Here is a 23,773-nt window from a genome sequence, read left to right on the forward strand (position 1 = left end):
ATGTCCCTCCTTGTGCTCAATGTCCTGGCCTTTGTGGTTATCTGTGGCTGCTATGCTCACATCTACCTCACAGTGAGAAACCCCAATATTGTGTCCTCCTCTAGTGACACCAAGATCGCCAAGCGCATGGCTATGCTCATCTTCACAGACTTCCTCTGCATGGCACCCATCTCCTTCTTTGCCATCTCTGCCTCCCTCAAGGTGCCCCTCATCACTGTGTCCAAGTCAAAGATCCTACTGGTCCTGTTCTACCCCATCAACTCCTGTGCCAACCCCTTCCTCTATGCCATCTTCACTAAGAACTTCCGCAGGGATTTCTTCATTTTGATGAGCAGGTTTGGTTGCTATGAAATGCAAGCCCAAACTTATAGAACAGAAACTTTATCCACTGCCCACAACTCCCATCCAAGAAATGGCCACTGCCCTCCAGCTCTCAGAGTTACCAATTACACACTTGTCCCTCTAACCCATTTAGCCCAGAACTAAAACATTAGGTGCAAAATGTATCTCAGTGTCAAAGGATAACTGAAGTCTCACTTTTGAAGTATATGCCATGGCATAGCTGTCAGAGTACTCTACATACTTCATCCTATTTAATCTTCCTAGCACACCTGTAAGGTAAATTGCTCAGGAACTATTACTCCATATGATAGATTAAGAAGCTGAAGTAGTAACAACATTCATAATTAAAACAATACATTTGTTTTATGCTTTATGATGTTCACAGTGCTTTTGTTCAGATCATCCCAACTGATCCCTATAAAAGTCCTATTAACCAGGATTATTCTTGGAGTTTTATAGACAAGTATATCAAGACTCAAAGGATTAAGTGACTTGTTCCAGATGGCTTGGCTTATAAGAAGCAGAGCCACAATTAGGTGTTCCGATTCCCAAAAAACTTCCAAGGGAAGCAGCACAATGTTCATTCACTCATTCATTCATTCAACAAATATTTACTGAGTACCTATGTGATGGCTTTGTTATGCGTCAGCTTCAATAAGGTAAACTACATTTCCCAGAATCCCCTATGTGCTTCCCATCATGATGGGCTACAGAGAAGATTGTTGGGAAAAGAGATTAAGGGAAACTCTAGCCATTTTGTCACTCTTACACTTTGTTGCTGATCTGCTGATTCAGCTCACTGCTATGGAGCAGCCACTGGGCCTGGAAATGCTCTATCTTCCCTTGGATCCTCCAGGCAGTCTGACTCCTGAGCCAGGTACATGTGCTTCATTCAATGATGAAGAACCTCGGCTGCTGCAAAATTCTTTTATGACCAAGGGGAGAGGCAACAAGAAGGAAATGGGGCAGTTTTATCTTGTGGGGTTCCATCTCATGCGGTGGCTTCCAGCATGCTAGTGGTCTTCCCTTTATCACTGCCTCTGTTGTGGACTTGAGCTCCAGCATGAGATGCATGCCTGGTTCTGCTTCTTTAGTTAAAGCCTAATTTGTAGAAGATAGAGCCTACTATATGGCATGTATGTAGATTATAATTTTAAGAACCTAGTGGCTTTGGAATTAGAGCTAAGACTTTATCATAAATCCTCGATAAGTGAGGACACTATAGTATCTCTCCAGGCTCAACTTATTCATGTTAATTGGAATTGGTTAGAATTCCTAACTATTGGGCTTATTGTGAGAAGTGAATAAGAAAATGTTAAGTGCTTTAGTGTTATAGTAGGCTTGATACATTTCAGTTTACCTTTCTCCCCCTAGACCAATGCCCAGTACTCCTGACCCTTGATCTAGAACTCATTCCATTATACCATATTGTTCCTAATAAGTAACTATATTTCCCATATTTATTTTCCTGAAAGACCCAGTCTAGAAAACCTGGACCATAAATTCCAACCATAAATCTCCACCAAGCACTGTTCCATAACCACCTCACAAAGCTCTCAGTCTCCTCTCAGAGTATGCTCTTTCCATGTTGAAGCCAATCCTTCCTCCTCTTGCCTTAGGGCAAGCATTTCATAACTTTGTCCCAAATGAATTAACAAGGAAGTTCGTATAGGGCTGGAAGAAAAAGCAATCATTTCTCCCTATGTGCCCTGGCATCATCTTGATCTGTTGTGAGCATCAAGTGAACAATAGAATGGTTATCTTTAAAAATAGTGTAGACCAGGGTGTCTGGCTGGCTCAGTGAGTTCAGCGTCCAACTGTTGATTTCAGCTTAGGTCATGATCTCACTGTTTGTCAGAGGGAGGCCTGGGTCAGGCTCTGTACTGACAGCACAGAGCCTGCTTAGGTTTCTCTCTCTTCCAATCTCTCTCTGACCCTCCCCCACTCAGTCTCTCTAAATAAACATGAAATACATAAAAATAAGTAGTCTAGACCTAGGCTCTTCAGTACAGTAGCCACTAGCCTCATGTGGCTACTGAGCACTGGAAATATGGCTAACCGGTATGAGACATGTTATAAGTGCACACAACAGACTTGATTTCAAATAGTTACTGCAAAGAAAAAAATAAAGGATGTATGGTAACCCAGTAATTTTTTATACTGACTACCTACTGGAACACTACTATTTCGAACACATTAAGAAAAGTGTAAAATTAATTTCATCTATTTCTTTTGACATTTTTAAATGGAGCTACTAAAACACTTAAAGTCACCTATGTAGGTCATGTTTGTGGCTTATGTTATGTTTCTATTGGAGAACACTGGTCTAACCTGACACGAAAATAAAGCATTTTCATTTAGCATTTTCCTCTCTGGCCCCCACACAAGTTTGTCACACTGTTGGGTGTCCCAGCTCCATCTGCAGCCATACTTCATCCTTGTTTATGTCCAAAAGGAATAGGTTTCTGAATTTGGACTCAAAAGCAAGTAGCAGCTAAATTAAAACTAGGATACAGTATTAATTATTTTACAACATAGCTGTTGATAACACATTGGTTTAACAGATAGTGGTTCTAAGAGGCAAGAATATGTTTAAAGATAAATAAACGCCAAGAGAAGCTCATAAGACTTTTGTTCCATCACTTTATCACTACAACACTTCCTGTAAGAGATGAGACTTTCCTTAAAAAAGCAAACATATTTATAGGGAGCTAAATTTAGTGCTCCAAAACTCTTAAGTCTTAAGGGAAAAATACTTCCTGCATTTGAATAAAAACAGTTGGCGTCCAGTGTATCACTCTTTTCCCATAAAAAAAAAAAAAAAAAAAAAGACAAAGATTATACAGGTCACACCTCTAGGCTGTGACTCAGAGTGGTGCTTCAGTCCCAGAGTGGTAACAGAAAACAAAACAAAACGAACAGAAAAGAAAAAACCCACACCCCCCCCAAAAAAAAAATCAAATATTATCCAACTTGTTTTTCTAAAATTTTTATTTCAAATCTCTAACACCACAGAGGACCAGTATCTCCCAGAGATTTTTCAAGTACCCATGACTTCAGAGGGATACTCGAAATATTGACACAGCCTAGGTAGTGATCTTTCAGAATCAATACTGGCTGTCAACAATTCATTTGGCCATCCTCATGCAAACCAGGTGACTGGCTGCCCTGCATAAGTTTCTCCCCAACTCTCTGACCTCAACCTGGACCTTGCTTCCATTACTCTTTCCTCAGATTTTCACCTACCTAGAACTCCTTCAGTCTCATCCTGGCCAGTCTCTCATATCACCTTCCTCACCTCCACCTTGCTCCAGATTCTCTTTCACTGCTTAAGAAGCAGTCAGACAATATAGAATGATCCTTAAAAGGATCAGAACAAAGAGACTGAGTGAGAAAATCCAGAAGCTTTTAGCCAGCAGAATGATATGATGAACTAGATACACAGATTAATACATTTTTTATCTTGCCACATACAGGAACAATACTGGTGGGGAATGGAGGGAGTAACACATGAGACTATTGTACGACAGGGCTCAGTGGTTAACAAAACATGGAGAACCCTTCAGACTTCATTTCTGGAAGGGGTACATGGAGAGAGGAATAAAACAAGAGAAAGGCTCTTCTGTACTTGCATCACCAAGATGCTACAGATCTTATCAGAAGTGACCCTCTGCCTTGTTTTGTCCAGCATCATATAGTATTCATTAGGAAATCAGAAAAAGGTTACTGAAACTGATATCTCAATTCTAGGGTGATGGCCACAAGTGTTGGAATCAGTAATTTATAAGGAAAGCTCATAAAGACAAAGAATGAACTTTCAGCTTCTGAATAATCAAGGGCATTGGAGGAAGACAAACATATAGGATGTTTTGTTTAATATTTAACATTGAAAAAAAAAAAACAACAACTAAAAGCACAAAATAAAGCCCAGCCATGAGACTGTACTAACTGGTTCCCATCAAAATGGTTTCAGCTCAAGTAACAGAAATCCCAACTAAGAATGGCTTAAACCACAAAGCCAATTACATAAGATGCTGCAGACTTGGACTGGCAGCTCCATGATCTCAAGGATCCAGGACCTTTCCATGTTTTTGTCCTGCCATCCTTGGAGTGTTCAGTCATGATTCCTCCTTGGCAGCAAGGCTGTAGCAATTCTACACACCACATACAGGTACAACCAAATCCAGAAACAAAATGTAGATCTTTACTTCCCTGTGTCTCTTTTCAAAAGGGAAGAAAATGTCTCCCAAAAGACCCTCAGAAAATATCTCTTCCTACCTATTATCTCATATTACTACCCTGGTAGCAAGAGAGATGGCAAACATGAACTCTGCTACAGTTGGCCTCTGCAGTGGAAAGACAGCTCTGTTAGCTAGGAAGGTGGAAGGGGAAGATGCAGTGGGGGGAATGTTGGGTTGGCAATCCCATCCTACAACCAGATTTAACCCAAATCCTTATGGGATGAAACCATGGGGTTCAAGGTCAAGAAGCATACCACACCTTCACATCTCCCATTTTATGTTCTCATCCCTCACTCCTCTCCCCCTCCACCCATAGCCCATATTCCAGCTTCTCCTCCCTATGTTAGTCTGTCCTTCCTGGGACAAACTCTAGAAGCTGCTTAGATCTTAAGGCAACCACTGGAGTCAGATATTACCTAAGAAATGTTCATTTAAGGCAAGATATGGAAATTGAAAAGAACAAAGAGAAGGGATAAAAGAAAAAAAGAAGTACAAGGACAGGAAAAGGGGAGACATGAGAAGAGAGAGAGAAAGGCAAGACAAGTTAAAGAAAAGAGAAATTCAGAAGGAAACCAGGTTCAGATCGTATCTTTTTAGGCTGGTACTTGCCCATCTCCGTCTTTAAACCCTTTCAATTTGTTGCAAAGAGTTCAACTCAAAACATTCAATGGGCTCAGCCTTAGATCCCAACAGAGAGGTCCATTGGTCATACCATTATGTTCTAGACTTCCCACATACCATCATCTGGAGCCCTAGGATCTAGTTTAAAGGATGAGTAATAAGAAAATATTTCTGAAGGTCTTCAAAGCCTCTTTACTTCGGACATGAGAAAATGTAAGGAAAGCTCAGTCCTTTTCAAGACCTAAGTCTTCCTAATATTCTGTTCTCTCTAATAGCATTATCCACAGCCCCTGAGCTCTTTTCTTAGATAGGCCTCAAAAATACACTAAATCCCAAAATTGTAATAGCACTCTATTTTTGTGCTCTCAATTCCTTTACTTAACAAAAGATTCCTTGAATCTTGAAACATTACTTACAAACAAACCTACAAAGAATATAAAAATCATCTTATTTCTAGTGATGCTCACCACATAAGATACAGAGAGAATTTTGGTTCTGCCTTTAGTGAATTTTCAGGCAATTTTTCCCACATGTATCATTAGCCAGGGTCATTCAACTTCCAGGTATTAATGAGTTACATGAAGATGAGGTTTGGATAGACAAGGTTTTAAGCTGTTTCATTCCTTTTCATTCACAAAGCCATATCACAGGGCTCTTATCCACAAATAAGTGAGTAAATAAATAATCTACCAAATGCCTACATGTTCCATAACATAGGAGAGAAGGGGAAGAAGGGGAGGAAAGGAAGAAAGGAAGAAGAGAAGAAAACTTGAAAAATAGTAATAAAATTATACTTCCTCTGTCTATAAAGCGATGGGAACCCTTTATAGGCCACATCCCTGTAGAAATCCTTTCTCCATGTATCCCAACAAAATTCTCTTCTCCATGTATTCCAAGTAGATATAGGCTGCTCCCAGCCCAGGCTCCCAAACACCACAGCAAAGGTAGTGCTTCCTCAGGTAATGACCCAGGAAGACCTCTATTCACTGTGACCTGATGGAACATTGGCTGGTGTGGTAAGCCCTCCTTCCTAGAATATCTGGAGGGCTTACAGCAGCTTAGTTTTCTACATCTGTAAACAGAATTAGACCAAAATTCAAGAGCCAAGTTACTTGTGGGAGAGAAGCTAATCAAAAGTCATATTAGTTAGCATTTGTAGTTATGCAAATATTTGGTGTTGAGATAAATTAGATCACTGGTGGCCACTTCCAGAAATCAAAAACCAACTTTAAAGAAGCCACACAGTTCTGTTTTCCATCCACTCATTCAATAAGTAAATATTTATTAAGCACCTACTGTAAGTCAAATACCATTCCAGTCACTAAAAACACTGTGGGGAGGCACCTCAGTGGCTTAGTCATTTAAGCATCCAACTCTTGGTTTCAGCTCAGCTCATGATCTGTGAATCTGAGCCCCATGTCCAGTTCTGTGCTACTAGTGTGGGGCCTGCTTGGGATTCTCTCTTTCCCACTTTCTTCCCCTCTTCTGCTCATGCCCGCATGCTCGCTCACTCTCTCTCTCTCTCTCTCTCTCTCTCTCTCTCACACACACACAAATAAATAAACTCTAAAATAAAATAAGAGGCACCTGGGTGGCTCAGTTGGTTAAGAATCCAACTTTAGCTCAGGTCTTGATCTCATGGTTGGTGAGTTCGAGCCCTGTATCAGGCTCTCTGCTGTCAGGATAGAGCCCGCTTTGGATCCTCTGTCTCTTTCTCTCTGCCCCTCCCTCTACTATTCCCTAAATAAATAAACAAAAAATAAATAAAATATAAAAACATAGTGGTAAGTAATCAGACAAATTCTGCCCTTGTTAAGTTTACATTCTGTAGAGGTAAGAGAAGACATACAAGCTCAATAACATACTGAATGCTAGACACTCACAAGTGCTAATGACAGAACACAAATCAGGGAAGAAGGGTAGCATATGAAATGTCACAAGATAATTTAAAGGCCTCTCTCAAGGGGTGACTTTTGACTGAAGACAGGAAAGTAGTAGAATATGGTACATGAGGACATTGAGGGAAGGATGTTCCAGAGAGAACAGCAAGTTCAGTGCAAAAGGCCAGGGACAAGCTTGTTGTGTTCCAGAAAAACAAGATCAGTGTGCCTGGAGCAGAGAAAATCGAGTGGGACAAAGACATGAAGCATAGGGAGCCAGATTATTTGATTTCCTTTACTTCTAAAAAGGTCCAGGTAGACAAACAGAAAAAAGTATATAAAAGGTTGTCATATCGGGACACGTTGGCAGCTCAGTCAGTTGAGCATCCGACTCTTGATTTAGACTCAGGTCCTGATCCCAGGGTCATGGGATCAAGCCCCGCATCAGGCTCTGTGCTGATTGTGGAACATGCTTGGTATTCTCTCTCTACCTCTACCTCTCTCTCCCCCCACCATGCCCCTCTTCCTGCATGTTCTTACATACTCTCTCTCTCTCAAAATAAATAAAAATTTAAAAAAATAAAAGTTTGTGGTACTAAGCCAATGTGTAAACATTGCCTATCCTAGTCCTGAACACTAGGAGATCTTGAATTCCAGTCACTTTTCATTTCCTTTAACAACGTGCCCCACCTCATCGTCCTGATTCCCCCAGCCCTACTTTACCTGTTCCACCATCATCTCTCTACTCCCCCCTATAGCAAAGCTGCTCTCCTGTGGAGCTGTCACTTTGTAAGGGATATGATAAATGGTTCACACCACAGTGATAATAATCTCTTAAATTCCAATGGGCTTTACACATTCTAGAAAACTTTGACTTGCATTGGCTCATTAGATTCTCAAAATATTCTTGTGAGGTAGGAAGGGTTCTCTTGTTAGAGAGGAAAAAATTGCCATTCAGAGGCTAAGTGGCCTATGTGGGGTCACGCAGCTAACAGAAAGCAGAGTGAAACTACAATTTGAGTCTCCTGCTATACCCTTCCTGAAGTTACATAAAAGTAGAGACATTGCAAACACTACTGAGCAGCCACTACATTTCCATACGGCTGGTGCTAACTGGTCACGGTGAAGCCTAGATGGTATAAATTTAATCAAATGAACAAGAAAAATGGAGTCACAAAGCAAAGCCCAGTTTTCAAGTGAGCAGGATTTTTACTAATTCCCTGAAACCTCATTTTTCCTACTGACCCTAAGCAAAATCCTGAGCTCAGCAAAAGCCAGGGGAAGATAAGGTCCATGAAGTATACTCTATACCAGTACACCCCTAACTCATGGGCCATACTTGGCCATGAGCCAAGGTGGTTAATAAGTTTCAAAACTCTAAGCTATTTCCTTAAGAAAGAAAGAAAGAAACTTTATGTGTATTTTTGTTCATCCTTAAAAAAAGTCAGTTTTTTGAAGTGAGTAAGACCATTACATGGCCTGTGCCCCTTTCTCTGCCATAATAAGTCATTTCACAAATGAAGCGATGTGAGAGCAAAAGTGCCCTGAGATCTGGGCAGCTATGTCCCTGCCCTGACATCACACTGGAGAGCCCCCACTCTGGCCCTCTTGTAGCCATGCCCCAGCCCTGCTAAGGAGTCTGAGTCCACAACGCCAAGGAGACATGACCACCCAGTCTGCACTGAACATGCTGATACTTAGTGCCCCAAAACCTCCTGCCCAAATACTCAGTGTTTGCCTTGTCCTCCCCATGGAAAACCACACCCCCAGTGTGCATACCACAAGGCCTAAAGATTGCTGTTTGTGGGACGTTAACAGACCTTGGAGTGCAGGCTGAAGCACACCATGCATGCTGGATGGAATCAGGATGAAAGAGAAGTGAGGAGAGGCACCTGAGTGGCTCACTCAGTTAAGTGTCTGACTCTTGGTTTCAGCTCGGGTCATGATCTCACAGTTTCATGAGTTCAAGCCCCTCATTGGGCTCTGCACTGACAATGTGGAGCCTGATTTGGATTCTCTGTCTCCCTCTCTCTCTGTCCCTCCCCCCATTCACGCCATCTCTCTCAAAATAAATAAATAAGCTTAAAAAAAAAAAGGAAGAGAAGAGAGGAGCTGCAGGTCAATACCTCCATTTGCACACTTACCTAAGTCCTGCAGATGTTCATAATAGTATGCACAAAAAAGTGGAGATAAAGGGTGCCATCCCATCCCCACTACTGAGAGAACTACTCTAGGTTTTCAAGTTTTTCTAGATGAAGTGCTTTTTGTTTTTAGACCAAATAATATACAAACTGCAATCACAAGTATCCACATAGCCTTAAGGAATGGGGTATAGCAGGGAACAAGGGGAGAAAGCTTTTCAGGGTCCCTACTATTTCCCTTGCCCACAGTCGCTCTGTGCTCTGTGAGAACATGACTCCAATCTGTGAGAACACATTAAGGGAGCCAGAGGCAGAGGAGCCCTGATGTGGACACTAAGACAAAGTAAATATAGCAGCTCCCTCCAACATGCCATCTCCCCACTGTGATAGTCCCCAAGTAAAGCCGAATCTAGTTAGAAGGTCACAAGCAGGTGGCAGTGACTAAGAAGAGAGTCCACCAACATTCCTCAGCATCTTTCTGACCACACCTTTGGCAATAGTTTTGCAGGGGCTGTTGGATTAAAAAGACCTAAAAAATCATCCTAGTCCTATGCAAAATGGCAGGCCAGCATTATCATCTTTGCTTGGGACACTCTGTTCTCTGCCCTTCAGTGAATTCCACCATGCTTATCAAAAACCTTGGCACCTGTCTCCATTTCCTTCCTCAATCCTGAACCTTCCTGGAGACTTCAGCATCCTCATGGATCCCCCAGCCTAGACCTCAACTTCACAATGCTTTCACTTACTTATTCCCAGTGCTTTACACCTTCATCTACTTTGTCAACATACAGCCATAATTCTTATTTCCCAAACTACCCCTGTCCCTCCGAAGTTCTGCCCTTCAGAAACCTGCTCCCTGACTTCTTCACTATTCTACTGCCTTTTTCAAACCTTTTCTCCTGCAGTATGCCTCATCTTTCAGGTTGTCATGTCTTCGTACATGCAATGCTCCCTGCCTAAAAGGCCATCCTGACAGTTGCCTGCCTGATATGCTTACTCCATCTATTAAAAAGGCAGTTCAAACATGGCTTTTCCATTCAACCTAAGTTGATTAAGCACCTGTTAGGGAGAAGGCACTGTGATAGGCAGCAGGATTACAAAAATGAGTAAAAGGTCTTCCTTTCCCTACAGGCACTGGCTCAGGAAACTGACAAGGGAACATACAATTCCATCCATGTAGGAGTTCATCACCACTAGATCTGCCTTTTAAGACATGCTAAAGGGTACTATTCAACTGGAAATAAAAAGATACTAAGAAACAGTGTAAAAATATATGTATATATATGTAAAATTCACTGGTAACTATAAATATATACCCAAAGTCCTTTTGGGTGCTATGCCTTTCTAACTTTGGAAGCTTTTACAGTTTCTTTTTCATATCCTTCATGGTTACTGTGGAACATCTCTGTGTGAGGTCACCTTCTGTTTAGTACTCTGTGTCCCTCCCATTCAGGGTCTTTTTTTTCCCTTCTGTGATTTTGAGGGGAACTTATACCTCAATCCTCCTGATCTCTCAACTTGGCATCTGTTCATTTTCTGATGCCTTCTGGGGAAATTCCTTATTCCAGTATTTATCTACTAATAGGTTCTTTGGCTGTACCCATTCATTTTATGCAGCCAATCCATTGAGTGCTTTATTTCACCAATTATATTTGGATACTCGGTATTTCCAGTTGGTTCCTATTCATATTTGCTTCTCCCTGCTTTATTTTTTTCAATATTCTCCTTCATCTCTAAGGATAATTACTATGCTTATTTTTTATATAAGCTGCTTCCTCTGGTTTAACTCCTCTTGTTAAATTTCTTTCATAGAACTTTTACACCTCACATGTCTGGCCACATTTCCTTTTAAGTGCATCCTTTATTCCCTTAAGACTACCAGCTGCTTTGCAAAGACTATCTACCTGGGAGAGCTATAAAAACAGACTTTGCTTATTCTCCAGGTGAATGAAAGGAGGATCGTCTTCAAGGTAGAAAGTCTCAAAGGTTACCCTCTGAATTCAACCATTCCCAGATCCCCACCTCCACCAGGCGTTCCCCTGGTCTCCAGGGAACATCTCATCACTTCATAGCCAGGCATGTTCTCATACACACAGACCTCTTCGGTGTAATTGCCTAGTCCACTGGATAGAGGAAGACAGAATAAGGAAACGCTCAGTGGTCTAGGTGTTGTGGCTGCTGGCTTTTCACTTTGGCCCTGGAGCTGCCCTCACACTACCCTGCCACTTCCGCCCGGTATTGCTGCTTTTCTGCCCACAAAGGCGGGCAATGCATCACTAGAGTAACATGGGGAAGAATAAGGACACATGAGAAATCACTCTTCCAGCCAATCTTTTGGATGTCCCTGGCCTTCCCCCTTAGTCTGTCATTTCTCCCATGCTGGCAGCCAAACACATTCATCTCCCTGGGGTTCCCAGTTGTTCTGTCAGTTAATGAAAATGGTTGAGATCCACCTCTCTCTTTTTCCTCTGACATCTCCATTGTTGGGTTCAAAAAAGAAAGCCAACACCATGCAAAGACTGAGCCATATGGGACTCCAGGTATATTAAGGCCATATAATAACAACTTTGTCAAGAGAAACGTTTTTAAAAACACTGTAAGACAAGAGTAGTGATGACTGAGTGCAGAGCCAGATTACATGCCAGCTCGTAGCTCAGGCTACACAGCTCTCTTGACATCTTCAAACCAAAAAGAGAATTTCAGAATCAATTTAATTTAATCAAAGCTCACCAGGGGCACTAGAGATCAACAACTGCTCAAAGGCAGTAAGTAGCTCCTAAGAAGAGTCAGTCACAGAAGCATATGCCTTAGGATATAGTCCCTGCCTTCATCTAACTCAGCTTTTCTTTTAAACTACCTTTTCAAACTTCCATAGCTCTCTATAGGTTCCTTTCTTTCCCTGATATCCAATCTTACTCTAATTTCATTCATCCTGTCCCAGTAAAAAGATACAGACAATGGCTAAGATAAAGAGTCTTTCATAAATTCTTATATCAAAAAGGCTACAGTCCAGGTTCTTCCATGGCTTCTGGGTAAACACTAATTACCCTGAGATTTAACAAGACATTATGGAAATTTGGGATGACAAAGGACAGAATCAAGCTCCTTTTCTCTGATAAAAGGAATTTAGCATTTGCATGGAATCCTATGGAAAAGAGAAAAGCAGCCAGGACTTAAGTCTTCTGGTAATTTGCCCTGCTAGAGACTGGATTTTCTCCTAATGAAACAGCATCAACTTAAAAGCCAAATCACTTCTGGATAAATGGCCAAAGTGTTCCTCATACAAGGCCCTTTAAGTAAGCATTCAATAAAAATCCTCTCGTATTAAAGGTGAGAGTGAAAATACATCTTCAACATATTGAACATCCTAAGACTTCCCAAGTCCCTCCATTGTAAAACAGGGACCCAAGTCCATCACCACAGGTTATGAGGATTCAAGACAGCAAAGGATGTCCTGACCAATCAATAATAATAGCCAGAAATTATGGGCATTTCCCATTTATCCTCCTGTCTATGGTTCTAGACCTACGTGGCCTCACACACAAACACAAACACACACCACAAAACCATTATAGAACTTTTTCCCTCTCAGCCTTTATCTCTATCCCCTTTTCTATCCCAGCCTGTGGTAAAAAGTCATACCCTTGGTTTTCACAATGAGGAAAACATCTACTAGGACTCCATCCACCTGACCAAAACATCAAAAATTTAAAAAAAAAAGTAGACAGTGACCACGATTCTTTAGCCTGTTCTTTCTTCTCCTTTCAAAAGAGACACTAAACCACAACCTCCTTTTCTCTTCACTGATAAAGCAGAAAAAGATCTTGGGAAAAACTGGCTCAGCCTCTAACAACTTAGGTATTATCATCTCTCATTTTATAGATGAAGCAACTGAGGCCCCTAAAAGTGACTTACAAATATTCCACATCAAGTTTCAACAGCTGAACTAGAATTTAGGTTTTGTACTTTCTAAAACTTAAAACTTTTCCCCATTCCTCCACACTGGTAGTTGTTTGCCAGATGCTCAAGAATTCTTAATTCATCACAATCTGTGCAAAGAGTTGGGAGGACACTGGTATTCCTCAATCTTTATTCAAATCTCATCAACCACTGCATTTCACAACATCACAAAAGCTTCCCTATTGCATTGTGGTGGGTTTTCAACCACCTTTAGTTGACTTTTTGCCACCCTTTCTTAATGGGCAGTTCACCAGGCCAATACAAGGTCACCATCTAGTGGTAAGATCCTCTAACTGCAAGCTATGTAGCCCATCTGAGATTCTTCTCTGCACCCCTTTGCCTTATTCCCACACCCACCTCCCACCCCTGCAGTTATTTCCAAACTCCCAGAAATAATTTGCAAAGGAAATAAAGAATTTCCAGTTATGTCACAGTATTTTTAAGATTATTTTAATATTGGGGCACCTGGGTGGCTCAGTTGGTTAAGCACCCAACTTAGGCTCAGGTCATGATCTCACCAAGCTCAGAGCCCCACATTGGGTGAGCTCAAGGCCCGCTTCAGGTTAGCTTAAACCCCACCTCGGACTCTGCACTCTCTCTCCCTCTCTAAGCCTTGTGGGATTCTCTCTCTGCCCCTTGCTCAGTCACGTGCACCCTCTCTCTCTCGGTGTGGGGGGGGGGGGGAGTTATTTTAAGATTTAGACATTTACTAAGGCAATACAGAGTCATATGAGATAATTATCTAGCTGACCAGAAATCTACTTTTGGTGTCGTAAACCTTGAAATACAAAGAGACATCACTAGATGTCTAGAACACTAGATATGAACTATATGGTGAATGATTGTAGATGCCCGTAAGTTGAGGTGAGCTGAGTATTAGAGTCTACTTCACTGAAGGAGCTCTACGATCTTAGCAACTTCCCAGGTACCTCTCAAACAAAAGCAACTACTTCTGAGAAGGATGTGAATTCTGATTCTGCTCTCAAGTATTTATCGAATATCTACTCTAGGCTTAAAAATATGAGGTATGTTAGGTAAGACTGAACATTGCTCAAGAAATTGCTTTGGCCCTTCACTCACTATTCTGTAAACTCTGCTACTTCATATTAAGCAAATAAGCTCAATGGCAAATTCTATCACCTTTTTCCAGTCCCAAACATAAGTCTCTCTGTAGCCTATAGCACCATTAAGCAAGTGCTCTTCCTAAAATAAAACTCTTGTCCATCCTTACTTCCTTGACATATACACTCTTACTTGTAAGCCCATCTCCCTCCTCATCTAATTGTTGGTGCCCCCATGCCTCCCCAAGTCTGTTTCCCCCAGGATCTAGTTTGGGGCTCCTTCTCTTTTCCTTCTTTTCACTTTATCTTGACAATCTATCACATTTGTAGCTTTGATTATCACGTGTCTATCTCGCCCTGATTTTTATTCTAAGCCCTAGATTCGCATTTTTAACTGCCTACTGATTATCTTTCCCTAAGATTTCAAACTCTATGTGCCTAAAATCAGATCAGCAATGTCCCCTCCAAACTCCACTCCTCTTTGTTCACCACTTCAATTCATCAGGCTCCATCTTCTGCTGCTACTTTAACTCCTTCCTTCCTTCCTTCCTTTCCTAATAGGCTATCATCTCATTACTTTCTGGGGCAGTCAATTCTGTATCTTCATTGATCTCTCCCATACCTTTCTCCCTCTCCCCAAGACGACTAGTCTGATTCAGGCCCTCTTTCTCTTCTACTCTGAATATATCTTGCAAGTATTTGTTCTGTGCATATTATGTACCAATCATTTGCTAGGCACTGAGAATATAGCAGGGACCAAATGAGACAGCAGCCTTGCCCTGATGACACTTATATGTTATTATAGGCAAAGAGGAAAAACATAAAAGAAAGGTGTAAAAAAAAAAAAACTTGAACATTTTCATCCTTGTCTCCTTGAATCAATAAAACAAGATCACTATCGTCTCAAACCTTTAGTTTCTTCTGCTGCTCTACCCATTTTAAGTAACCTATAATAGAGGTGCCTGGGTGGCTTAATCAGTTAAGCATCTGACTCTTGATTTTAGCTCAGGTCATGATCTCGCAGTTTGTGACTTCGAGCCCTGCATCAGGCTCTGCACTGCTCTCCCTCTGCCCCTCCCCATGTCCACACACGCACACACGCACACGCACTCTCTCTCTCTCAATAAACATTTTAAAATAAATAACCTGTAATAAACAGAAATATTTTAAATTTACATAGTTTATGGCAAAAAGGGGAAAAGCAAAAGTTTACATGGTTACCCTAAACCTCACAGTCATTCTTTACTTTAAAATCCTTTTTAGGGGTGCCTGAGGGACTCGGTTGGCTAAGCGTGTGACTTCAGCTCAGGTCATGTCTCACAGTTCGTGAGTTCAAGCCCCACATCGGGCTCTGTGCGGACAGCTCGCAGCCTGGAGCCTGCTTCAGATTCTGTGTCTCCTTCCCTCTCTTCCACTCCCCTGCTCATTCATTCATATCCTCTCGCTCTGTCTCTCGCTCTGTCTCTCTCTCGCTCTGTCTCTCGCTCTGTTTCTGTCTCTCTCTGTCTCAAAAATAAATTTAAAAATCCTTTTTATAAATCAAGAAACAAATTCTAAACTTCTGAGGGTATATGGAATTAATCAGGCAAAAATCGTATATGCCTAGCCATAGGAAAAACTATGGAATAACCAGGTTTTGTTAGTAGGAAGCAAATTAGTAGCGTGTGCCAGTTTTGTTCATTTACTTCAAAACCTAAAAGTCCAAATTATGTTTATTGTGTTTACTAGAAGGCCTTAGTCCATCAAACTGATGCTTATTGAGCCCACAAAATCATCAAGATTTACGTTTGTTCATATTCCCAGTATTAACTGCTAATATTTAAGGCCTTACATACTTCATTCATTCATTCAACAAATGTTTATGAGTGCCTACTATATGCCAGACATCAGGCTGATTTCTGGGGTAGGAAGACAGGACATTGTAATTACCTTCATAGGACAGCCTCATAGGGCTAGGATTTGTGTGACAATGAGAGTTCAACTAGAAACTCAAATGAAGTTATGGGAAGGGGATGGTTAGGAGTCAAGCAAAGCCTCACCATAAGGAGATATTTAGGTTAGGTCTTGAGGGATCAGAGGCAAAAGAGTTTTTCATTCAAGGTAGAGATGGATATTGCCGACAGAAGGAAAAAGATGTGCTTAGGGATGTAACACAACAGACATTATCCACTGGGGCAACTGCCAATCCATGACACAGGAGTCTGAACTTCAGATAAGAGAGCGGGGAATAAGCCAGTTACCAAACTTGAACAGAAATATCAATACTGTGTCATACTTACACATAATTGAGAAATACTTACCAGTTTCCACCATTTGCTTGTTTGACATGTACTCAAATGACCCATGATCACGCAATACAGATAGACACACACATCAATCTACTCCCCAGCTACAAATTGCCCATAACCTTTTAGCCATTGACTCTGTATTTAATCATTTCACAATTCCTCCAAGACATTAAATTAACATACCATCAGCGTGCCCTGTTTTTCCAAGGTAACCATGAATTTATTAAAAGAAACTTCAGTTCTGCCTGCTGGTTTGTGTGATCCAGTGTTTGGTTGTTTGTATTGTTACCATGGCAACAGGTGGACAGTTAAATTTGGCATAGAACATGTGGTACTGCTAAAATGTTGCTTTATGAAGTACTTTCTGGTACTATTTCCACCGAAGAGTTAAAGATAATATAACAAGCCACTGTCTCTGGGGAGGAATCAAACAGAAGAGGGAGTACGATAATGGGCTGGGTTTCAAAAGGGTTTTATGGACCACATCTTGTGTCAAGGAATGGATAGCTCTTACTGGAGAAGTCCTTCAGGCATACAGGGGGTTAAACAGTGCTAATAATGCCAATGTGAACTTGACTCTCCCACAACAGGAAGGGTACTCAGGCTTTCCAACCTAATGACCATGGATCACTTTTCACCGAAAGGCTCAGTGACCTTCCATGAAACATACATTGAGAAAATACTGAGTTAGATATTATAGCTTTAAAAAAAACTGTATTAAGAACCTTACACATATTACTAAGTGAAAGAAGCCAACTCGAAAAGCCTACATTCTATTTGATTCCAACTATATAACATTGTGGAAAAGGCAAAACCACAGAGTTTAAAAGATCAGTGGTTGCAAGGGTTTTTGGGGGAGAGAATGATGAATAGATGGAACACGGGATTTTTAGGGCAGTGGGAATACTGCATATGATACCATAGCAGTGATTATATATTTGTCCAAACCCATACAATATACAACACCAAGAATGAACCTTAATGTGAACTCAGGTGATGATGATGGGTCTGTTTAGGTTCATCAGTCACAATTAGTGTACCACTCTGGTGGATGTTGATGGGAGGCTGTGCAGGTGTCAGATTAATGGGTATATGGGAAAACTCTGAACTTCCTTTTTTTAAAAAAAAATTTTTAATGTTTATTTATTTTTGACAGAAAGAGAGAGCATGAGCGGGGGAGGGGCAGACACACACACACAATCCAAAGCAGGCTCCAGGCTCCGAGCTGTCAGCACAGAGCCAGACACGAGGCTCGAACTCACAGACCGCAAGATCATGACCTGAGCCGAAGTCGGACACTCAACCGACTGAGCCACCCAGGCACCCCCCCCCTTTTTTTTTTTTAAGAACAGCTACATCACAGCAAAACAAACTTTTCTAAAAAATAAAGCAGGGTTTTTTTTTGTAAGTATTATATTCTATGTAGGAAAACTACAAAATTAAAGGAATAGCCTCTCCCTGAGCTGTGATCCCCAAGTTCCCTTCTCCATATTTAAAAACAGTGTTCCAGGGCCAGATGGAAGTTCACTGGAAATCCAAGCACTTCTGCCAGATGGAATGCACCCATGGTCTGGTCAGCCCTAAGCTCCTGCAGGGTGGATATTGTCATGTTAGCTGCTGTGTCTCTAGTGACAAGCACCACAATAGCACATAGCAGACTCTTACGAAGGTTGGAAGGCTCCAAGTACAGACTGGTGTCCTCCTGAAACTGGACAGGGATTCGGTGCACTGGAGCAGCTGGGGGCCTCCCTGGGAAGGAGGTGTGGGAGGTGATAGCAATGGTAGGCGACCTGAATTGGGCAGGGCTGGGGAGATGGCACTGAGGTGCCTCGTGGCTCCAGCTGTTTGGGGTAAGGCAGCTAGAGGGAGATATAGATGCTGAGAGGATGACCAAAAAGATGCGGGGACAGGGGTGCCTGGGTGGCTCAGTCGCTTGAGCATCTGACTTCAGCTCAGGTCATGATCTCACAGCTTGTGAGTTCAAGTCCCACGTCAGTCTCTGTGCTGACAGCTCAGATCCTGGAGCCTGCTTTGGATTCCGTGTCTCTGTCTCTCTGCCCCTCCCCCACTCATGCTCTATCCTTCTCGCTCTCAAAAATAAGTATTTAAAAAATTTTAAATTAAAAATACTGTTCCAGGTGAGCAAATGTGGACTGAGCCCTGTATCAGGCACTGTGGTAGAAACAGAACAAGCAGAAGTCTTCGTCCCCAAGAGTATGTAATATGATTGGGAAGAGGGGAAATTAGATAGACATGGATAGATATAAAACACTTAGAAAAACATACTTAGCTAATATTTATTGGGTCCTTCTCCTCGTAGAGCTGACAGTCTAGGTACAGGGAAAAATATGCCATTAGCAAAAGACATCCAAGACCTGTTACATAGCTGAATAAAAACAGCTTAATTTTAAATCTACTATAGGAAGCTTTTCTGAGGAGGTGACATAGAGCTGGAATAGAAGATATTAGTCAGTTGAAAACTGAAGGGAATAGTATTCTAGGCAGAGGAATAGGAAATGTAAATCCCTAAGGCAGGGAATAGCTTACAGTTCCTGGAACTAAAAGCCACCACTTCAAAGAAAGTGTATGAAGGAAGAAAAGAGAAGCAGTCAGGGCCCCGTGTGTAGGGCCCTTAGGACAGGTGAAAGAACTTATCCTTATTCCAATGGAAATGGGAGGTCTTTGAAGGGTTTTAGGAACAGATCACAATCTGCTTATGTTTTTACTGTACAGGGTGCTAGGAATCACTCACTCATCAAGTTTGTGACTTGGGTTCAAGAGGGAGCCACTTGGGTTCAAGTTTAAGTGTTATTTCAGCCAAAGGTCACAGCTGGGATGTGGGGATGGGGGCAGGGGCACATTTATAAGGAAGTCCATATTACAGCTGCAAAAATCTTCTATCAGTATGGCAGCATCTGTAAGGTTTTCCATTCACAAAGCTTGGTTTGAGCCAACAGGGAGGAACGTACAGTGAAAAGGAAGGACAAACTGGAAGCCACACTTGTTTCTTAGCATCAGAGCACTGTCTTTATTCCTATACCTCTGCTATTCTGAACTTTCTCTGAAAGCTGTTAATACCATCAGTAGTAACTAATGCCTTAGCTGGGAAATAGGTAATAGTGAAAAAGCAAGATAGGTCTCAAGTGAAAGGCAGAAAGGGGAAAGACATAGGGGGCAATGTGGGACAGACCTCCCCTCCCCTCCATTTTTGGTTTTGTTTTTGTTTTTTGTTTTGTTTTGTTTTTGTTTTTGTTTTTGTTTTTTTTGCCAATGCTCAAGTAGCAATCAGGAGACTCAGTCTACACATTGCTGTCACAGTCTAACTGTGTGACTTTAAGTAAATCCCATCACTTCTCTGAGCCCTTTTCTTTACCACCTTTAACTACTGAGGGTTTAACCATATGCTCATGAAGGTATTTTTTCCACTCTAACTTTGACACTATGATTCTCTTTACCAAAAAAAAAGTTCTTCCTTGAGAACTCTCACAGTACAAGTGAGGGGTGGAGAGGGAAGGGGGAAGGAGGCAAAGGGAGGGGTGGAGAGGGTATTCTGCATTTTAACAGTCACTGAGTTCACATGAGCCTTATAACCTGCCTATGTCACTCCCTGGTGACAAGGACTGGGGGGCTCATTCAAGAATGGCCCAGGGGCAATGAGAATATCCAGAAGCAGAAGCATCCGTGCAGCTTGCTTCATGTTTAATTCCCAAGCAAGTTCACACTGGGCAATTCTACCTCACACTCCCAAAGTGGGGAGGGCCACCCACTGCAGAAACAGAGATGCTTTCAGAGGAAGGATAGATCATCAGTGACTCCTGGGAACCAGGCATCTAATCAGATAGTGTAAGATTGCTTTTGAAAATATCCAAAGTTAGGCTTTTGTAAATCAAAAGATTTTAGTAAGTGATTTTTTGAAATAGGTTCTCATTTTGACACATCATCAAAGTTTACGAGGGGGGGTCAATATAGGATTTGCTTTGTATTAGTAATTATTGAAACTGAGTGATAGGTACATGGGGATTCACTATTCAGTTTCATGTCTGTTTGAAATTTTGCATATTAAAGTTTTAAAAATAGAATCAATCCTAATCCCTCAGACTGAACCATGACCCCAAATGTATGACAGGTACACAGCAGCTAGTCAGGGCTATCTGACAGAATGTTCTGTGATGAAGATGTCCTATACCTGCATTAACCAATACAGCAGCCACTAACATTGTATTATTATTGAGCATTAAAATATGGCTAGGAGGACTAGGGAACAGAATTCCTTACTTTTAATTAATTTAAATATACATAACCACAGATAGTTAGTGACTACCATATTGGACAACAGAGCCAGAATTTTGATGCCAGGCTTTGCCAGCTCCAGCACACCAGTGGTGAGCCCCTAGCATTTGGAGCTAAAGCGTATGAGGGAGTAAAGAAGCTCAGGTAAGTCAGAGGTTAACAGAGACACAGAATTTGTGGCTCTGAATTAAGGCAGGAAGAATATAGGTGCCAAGAGCAAAATTGCCCAAAACACAGGGAGAATACTAAAAAACATAGTGGGACCTGAAAAGGCAGTACAGGGTAAAAAATTAAATTACTACAAAATAGCCTCCTTGCAACCCAGCCTCATCTTTTTTGAGGAACACCTGTGTCAAAGCAAGTTCCCTTTCCCTATGTCTGGGACCACTGATGCTCAAGAGGACCAATAACAATGTTAGCAACTTCTCAAATCTAGAATGCTTAAAGATTCAAAAGAAATGTAGTGTTGGGGTTCCTGGTTGGCTCAGAGCATGTGACTCAATCTCAGGGTCATGAGTTCAGACCCCACATTGGTTGTGGAGCCTACTTAAAATTAAAATGGGGGGGAAGGGGGGGAGGGGAGAAGAGAAGGGGAGAAGGGGAGAAGGGGAGAAGGGGAGAAGGGGAGAAGGGGAGAAGGGGGAAATTTAGTGTTGGGGCTCCTGGTTGGCTCAGTAGAGCATGTGACTCAATCTCAGGGTCATGAGTTCAGACCCCACATTGGTTGTGGAGCCTACTTAAAATTAAAATGGGGGGAGAGGGGGGGAGGGGGGAAGGGGGGAAGGGGGGAAGGGGGAAATTTAGTGTTGGGGCTCCTGGTTGGCTCAGTAGAGCATGTGACTCAATCTCAGGGTCATGAGTTCAGACCCCACATTGGTTGTGGAGCCTACTTAAAATTACAATGGGGGGGGGAGGGGGGAGGGGGAGAAGGGAAAAAAGGAAAGAAAAAAGAAACAAAAAAAAGAGGGAAAAGAAAGAAAAAAGAAAAGAGAAAAGAAAAAAGAAAAGAAAAAAAATTTAGTGTTAACAATGAAAATCTTCCCAGCAGCAGTCCTGCTTCAAACTTACTAACATTAAAAGGACCAGACTACAGGGGCGCCTGGGTGGCTCAGTCGGTTAAGCAGTTAAGCATCCTACTTCAGCTCAGGTCACGATCTCACAGTCTGTGAGTTCGAGCCCCGCATGGGGCTCTGGGCTGATGGCTCAGAGCCTGGAGCCTGCTTCCAATTCTGTGTCTCCCTCTCTCTCTGCCCCTCCCCCATTCATGCTCTCTCTCTGTCTCAAAAATAAATAAACGTTAAAGAAAAACATTAAAAAAAAAAAAAAAGGACCAGACTGCAGAGGGACAGTAGCAGAAGTAAAGACATATTTGCAGGCATGCCAACTCCATGTAATTTGTCACCAACTCAAAACAGAAGCAGAGATCTTCTAGGCTGACATGTCAGGCCTAGACTTTCATGCCTTTTATTTCAAAATCATGGAGAATGGGGACTCTTATTCTTGGGGTGCGTTTTCAGAGAAGGAGCCACCCATTCACTATAGGCACTGTTTTAAAAGGAAGAAAGTGTGGGAGAAGAAATTGAGCCATCTGTCATAGGATACAGTGAGACCTGAAGAGCAGGGAGGAGAAAAGAGTAGGATGAGCTTGATCAAAATGCAAAGGGCAAGGAGAGAAAACAGGACTTGGAATATCAAAGAAAGAAGCCAAAACTAAATACAGGCAAATACTGTACTAGATATAAGAGACCCAAGGCACCAGAAAAGGGTGAGAGGGGAGGGAAAAAAAAAATCAGCATAGCATTCAAATTAAAATTACTTAGCTCCAATCACCAAGCTAGGTATTATGCTGCAGAAACAAAGTAAAAAGTGCCTAAACCCTGAGCCCTGGATGCATACTCACGAGACAGAGAGAGAGAGAGAGAGAAAACACGAGCTCACTGTAAATAGAACATCACAATATGGTATGATGGTTTTGATGGGGAAGAGGAAGATTTGGAAGCAGGGCATCTTACCCAGTCCTGGACTGTCAGAGAAGTCTTCCTAAAAAATGTCATTACTGAAGACCACAGTCTAAAGAAAGAGTGATCGCTTCTTGGCCTTTTGTCTAACATCAAGTTAGGACAGAACAGGAACTAACCACAGAAATGTAGGGGAAGAACATTCTACATAGCCAGAATGGCATATAAAGAGCCCAACAGCCAAAGTATGCCCAGTCCACTGGTGCAGGGCCACATATCCCTGTTCAGCTGGGATGATCCTGGTTTGTTCTTGCTATCCAAGTATAATTATCAATAATTAACATATAATTTAAGTGTCCACATTTTGGGATGCTAAGTTATAGGATATCTCTATCCTCTGGTGGGACTTGAAAGAAAAAGGAACCTGAAGAGACAACAGTGGCCACCTCCCCACCACTTACCACCCACCCACTTTCTCCTGCAAAAGGAATTTATGCTGAATCCCCAGGGCATGGAAATGGTCCAAATATGTTCTGGAAGGTTAAATCAGCAGAAAGAATAGTGGCAATCTGAATTAAGGGCAGATGCTACCAGTACAAGAAACAAACAAGGAAAGTAAGACTGAAGGGAGAGCCTCGTGTTTCTGAAAGCCTGAACCAACTGGAGCAGCTAAACCCCTAATTCTCCCAGAAAGTGCTTTACAAGTGCTTCCAGACAAAACCAGAAAAAAACCTGACAAGTTAGCAGGAGATTTTGACCCTTTATCTGGAGCAAACTTGCAGGGGAATTTAATTTTATAAAATGGGCAGAGTCAGATCCTGACTTCCTTCCCAAACACACACCACAGTAAAGAAGTTCTGTTGCTATCACAACGGAAGAGAATATAACCTCTTTATTACTGGGGCAGGCAATTATGTAGTGCACTTGGAAACCTAAGCCCTTTTGGGAGTCGGAGATTATGGAACAATAAATGAAAGGAAGACAATTCTTT

The 23,773-nt window shown here is 41.8% G+C and overlaps 1 protein-coding gene across 3 annotated transcripts in view; it reads left to right on the plus strand.

Moving 5' to 3' along the window:
* The window catches only part of FSHR (follicle stimulating hormone receptor), a 175,011-nt gene extending 171,913 nt beyond the window's left edge, over positions 1 to 3,098 (plus strand). Inside the window, exon 9 of one of the 3 annotated variants that reach the window (XM_058684153.1) lies at positions 1 to 3,098. This exon is cut by the window's left edge and continues 739 nt beyond it. In XM_058684153.1, coding sequence (XP_058540136.1) covers positions 1 to 486 — 486 coding nt within the window. In that variant the 3' untranslated portion in view covers positions 487 to 3,098. The other 2 variants (XM_058684152.1, XM_058684151.1) reach the window with 2 other exon arrangements.
* Positions 3,099 to 23,773: the final 20,675 nt, after the last annotated feature.

This window comes from Neofelis nebulosa, chromosome 9 (genome assembly GCF_028018385.1).
Source record: "Neofelis nebulosa isolate mNeoNeb1 chromosome 9, mNeoNeb1.pri, whole genome shotgun sequence".
NCBI lineage: Eukaryota > Metazoa > Chordata > Mammalia > Carnivora > Felidae > Neofelis > Neofelis nebulosa.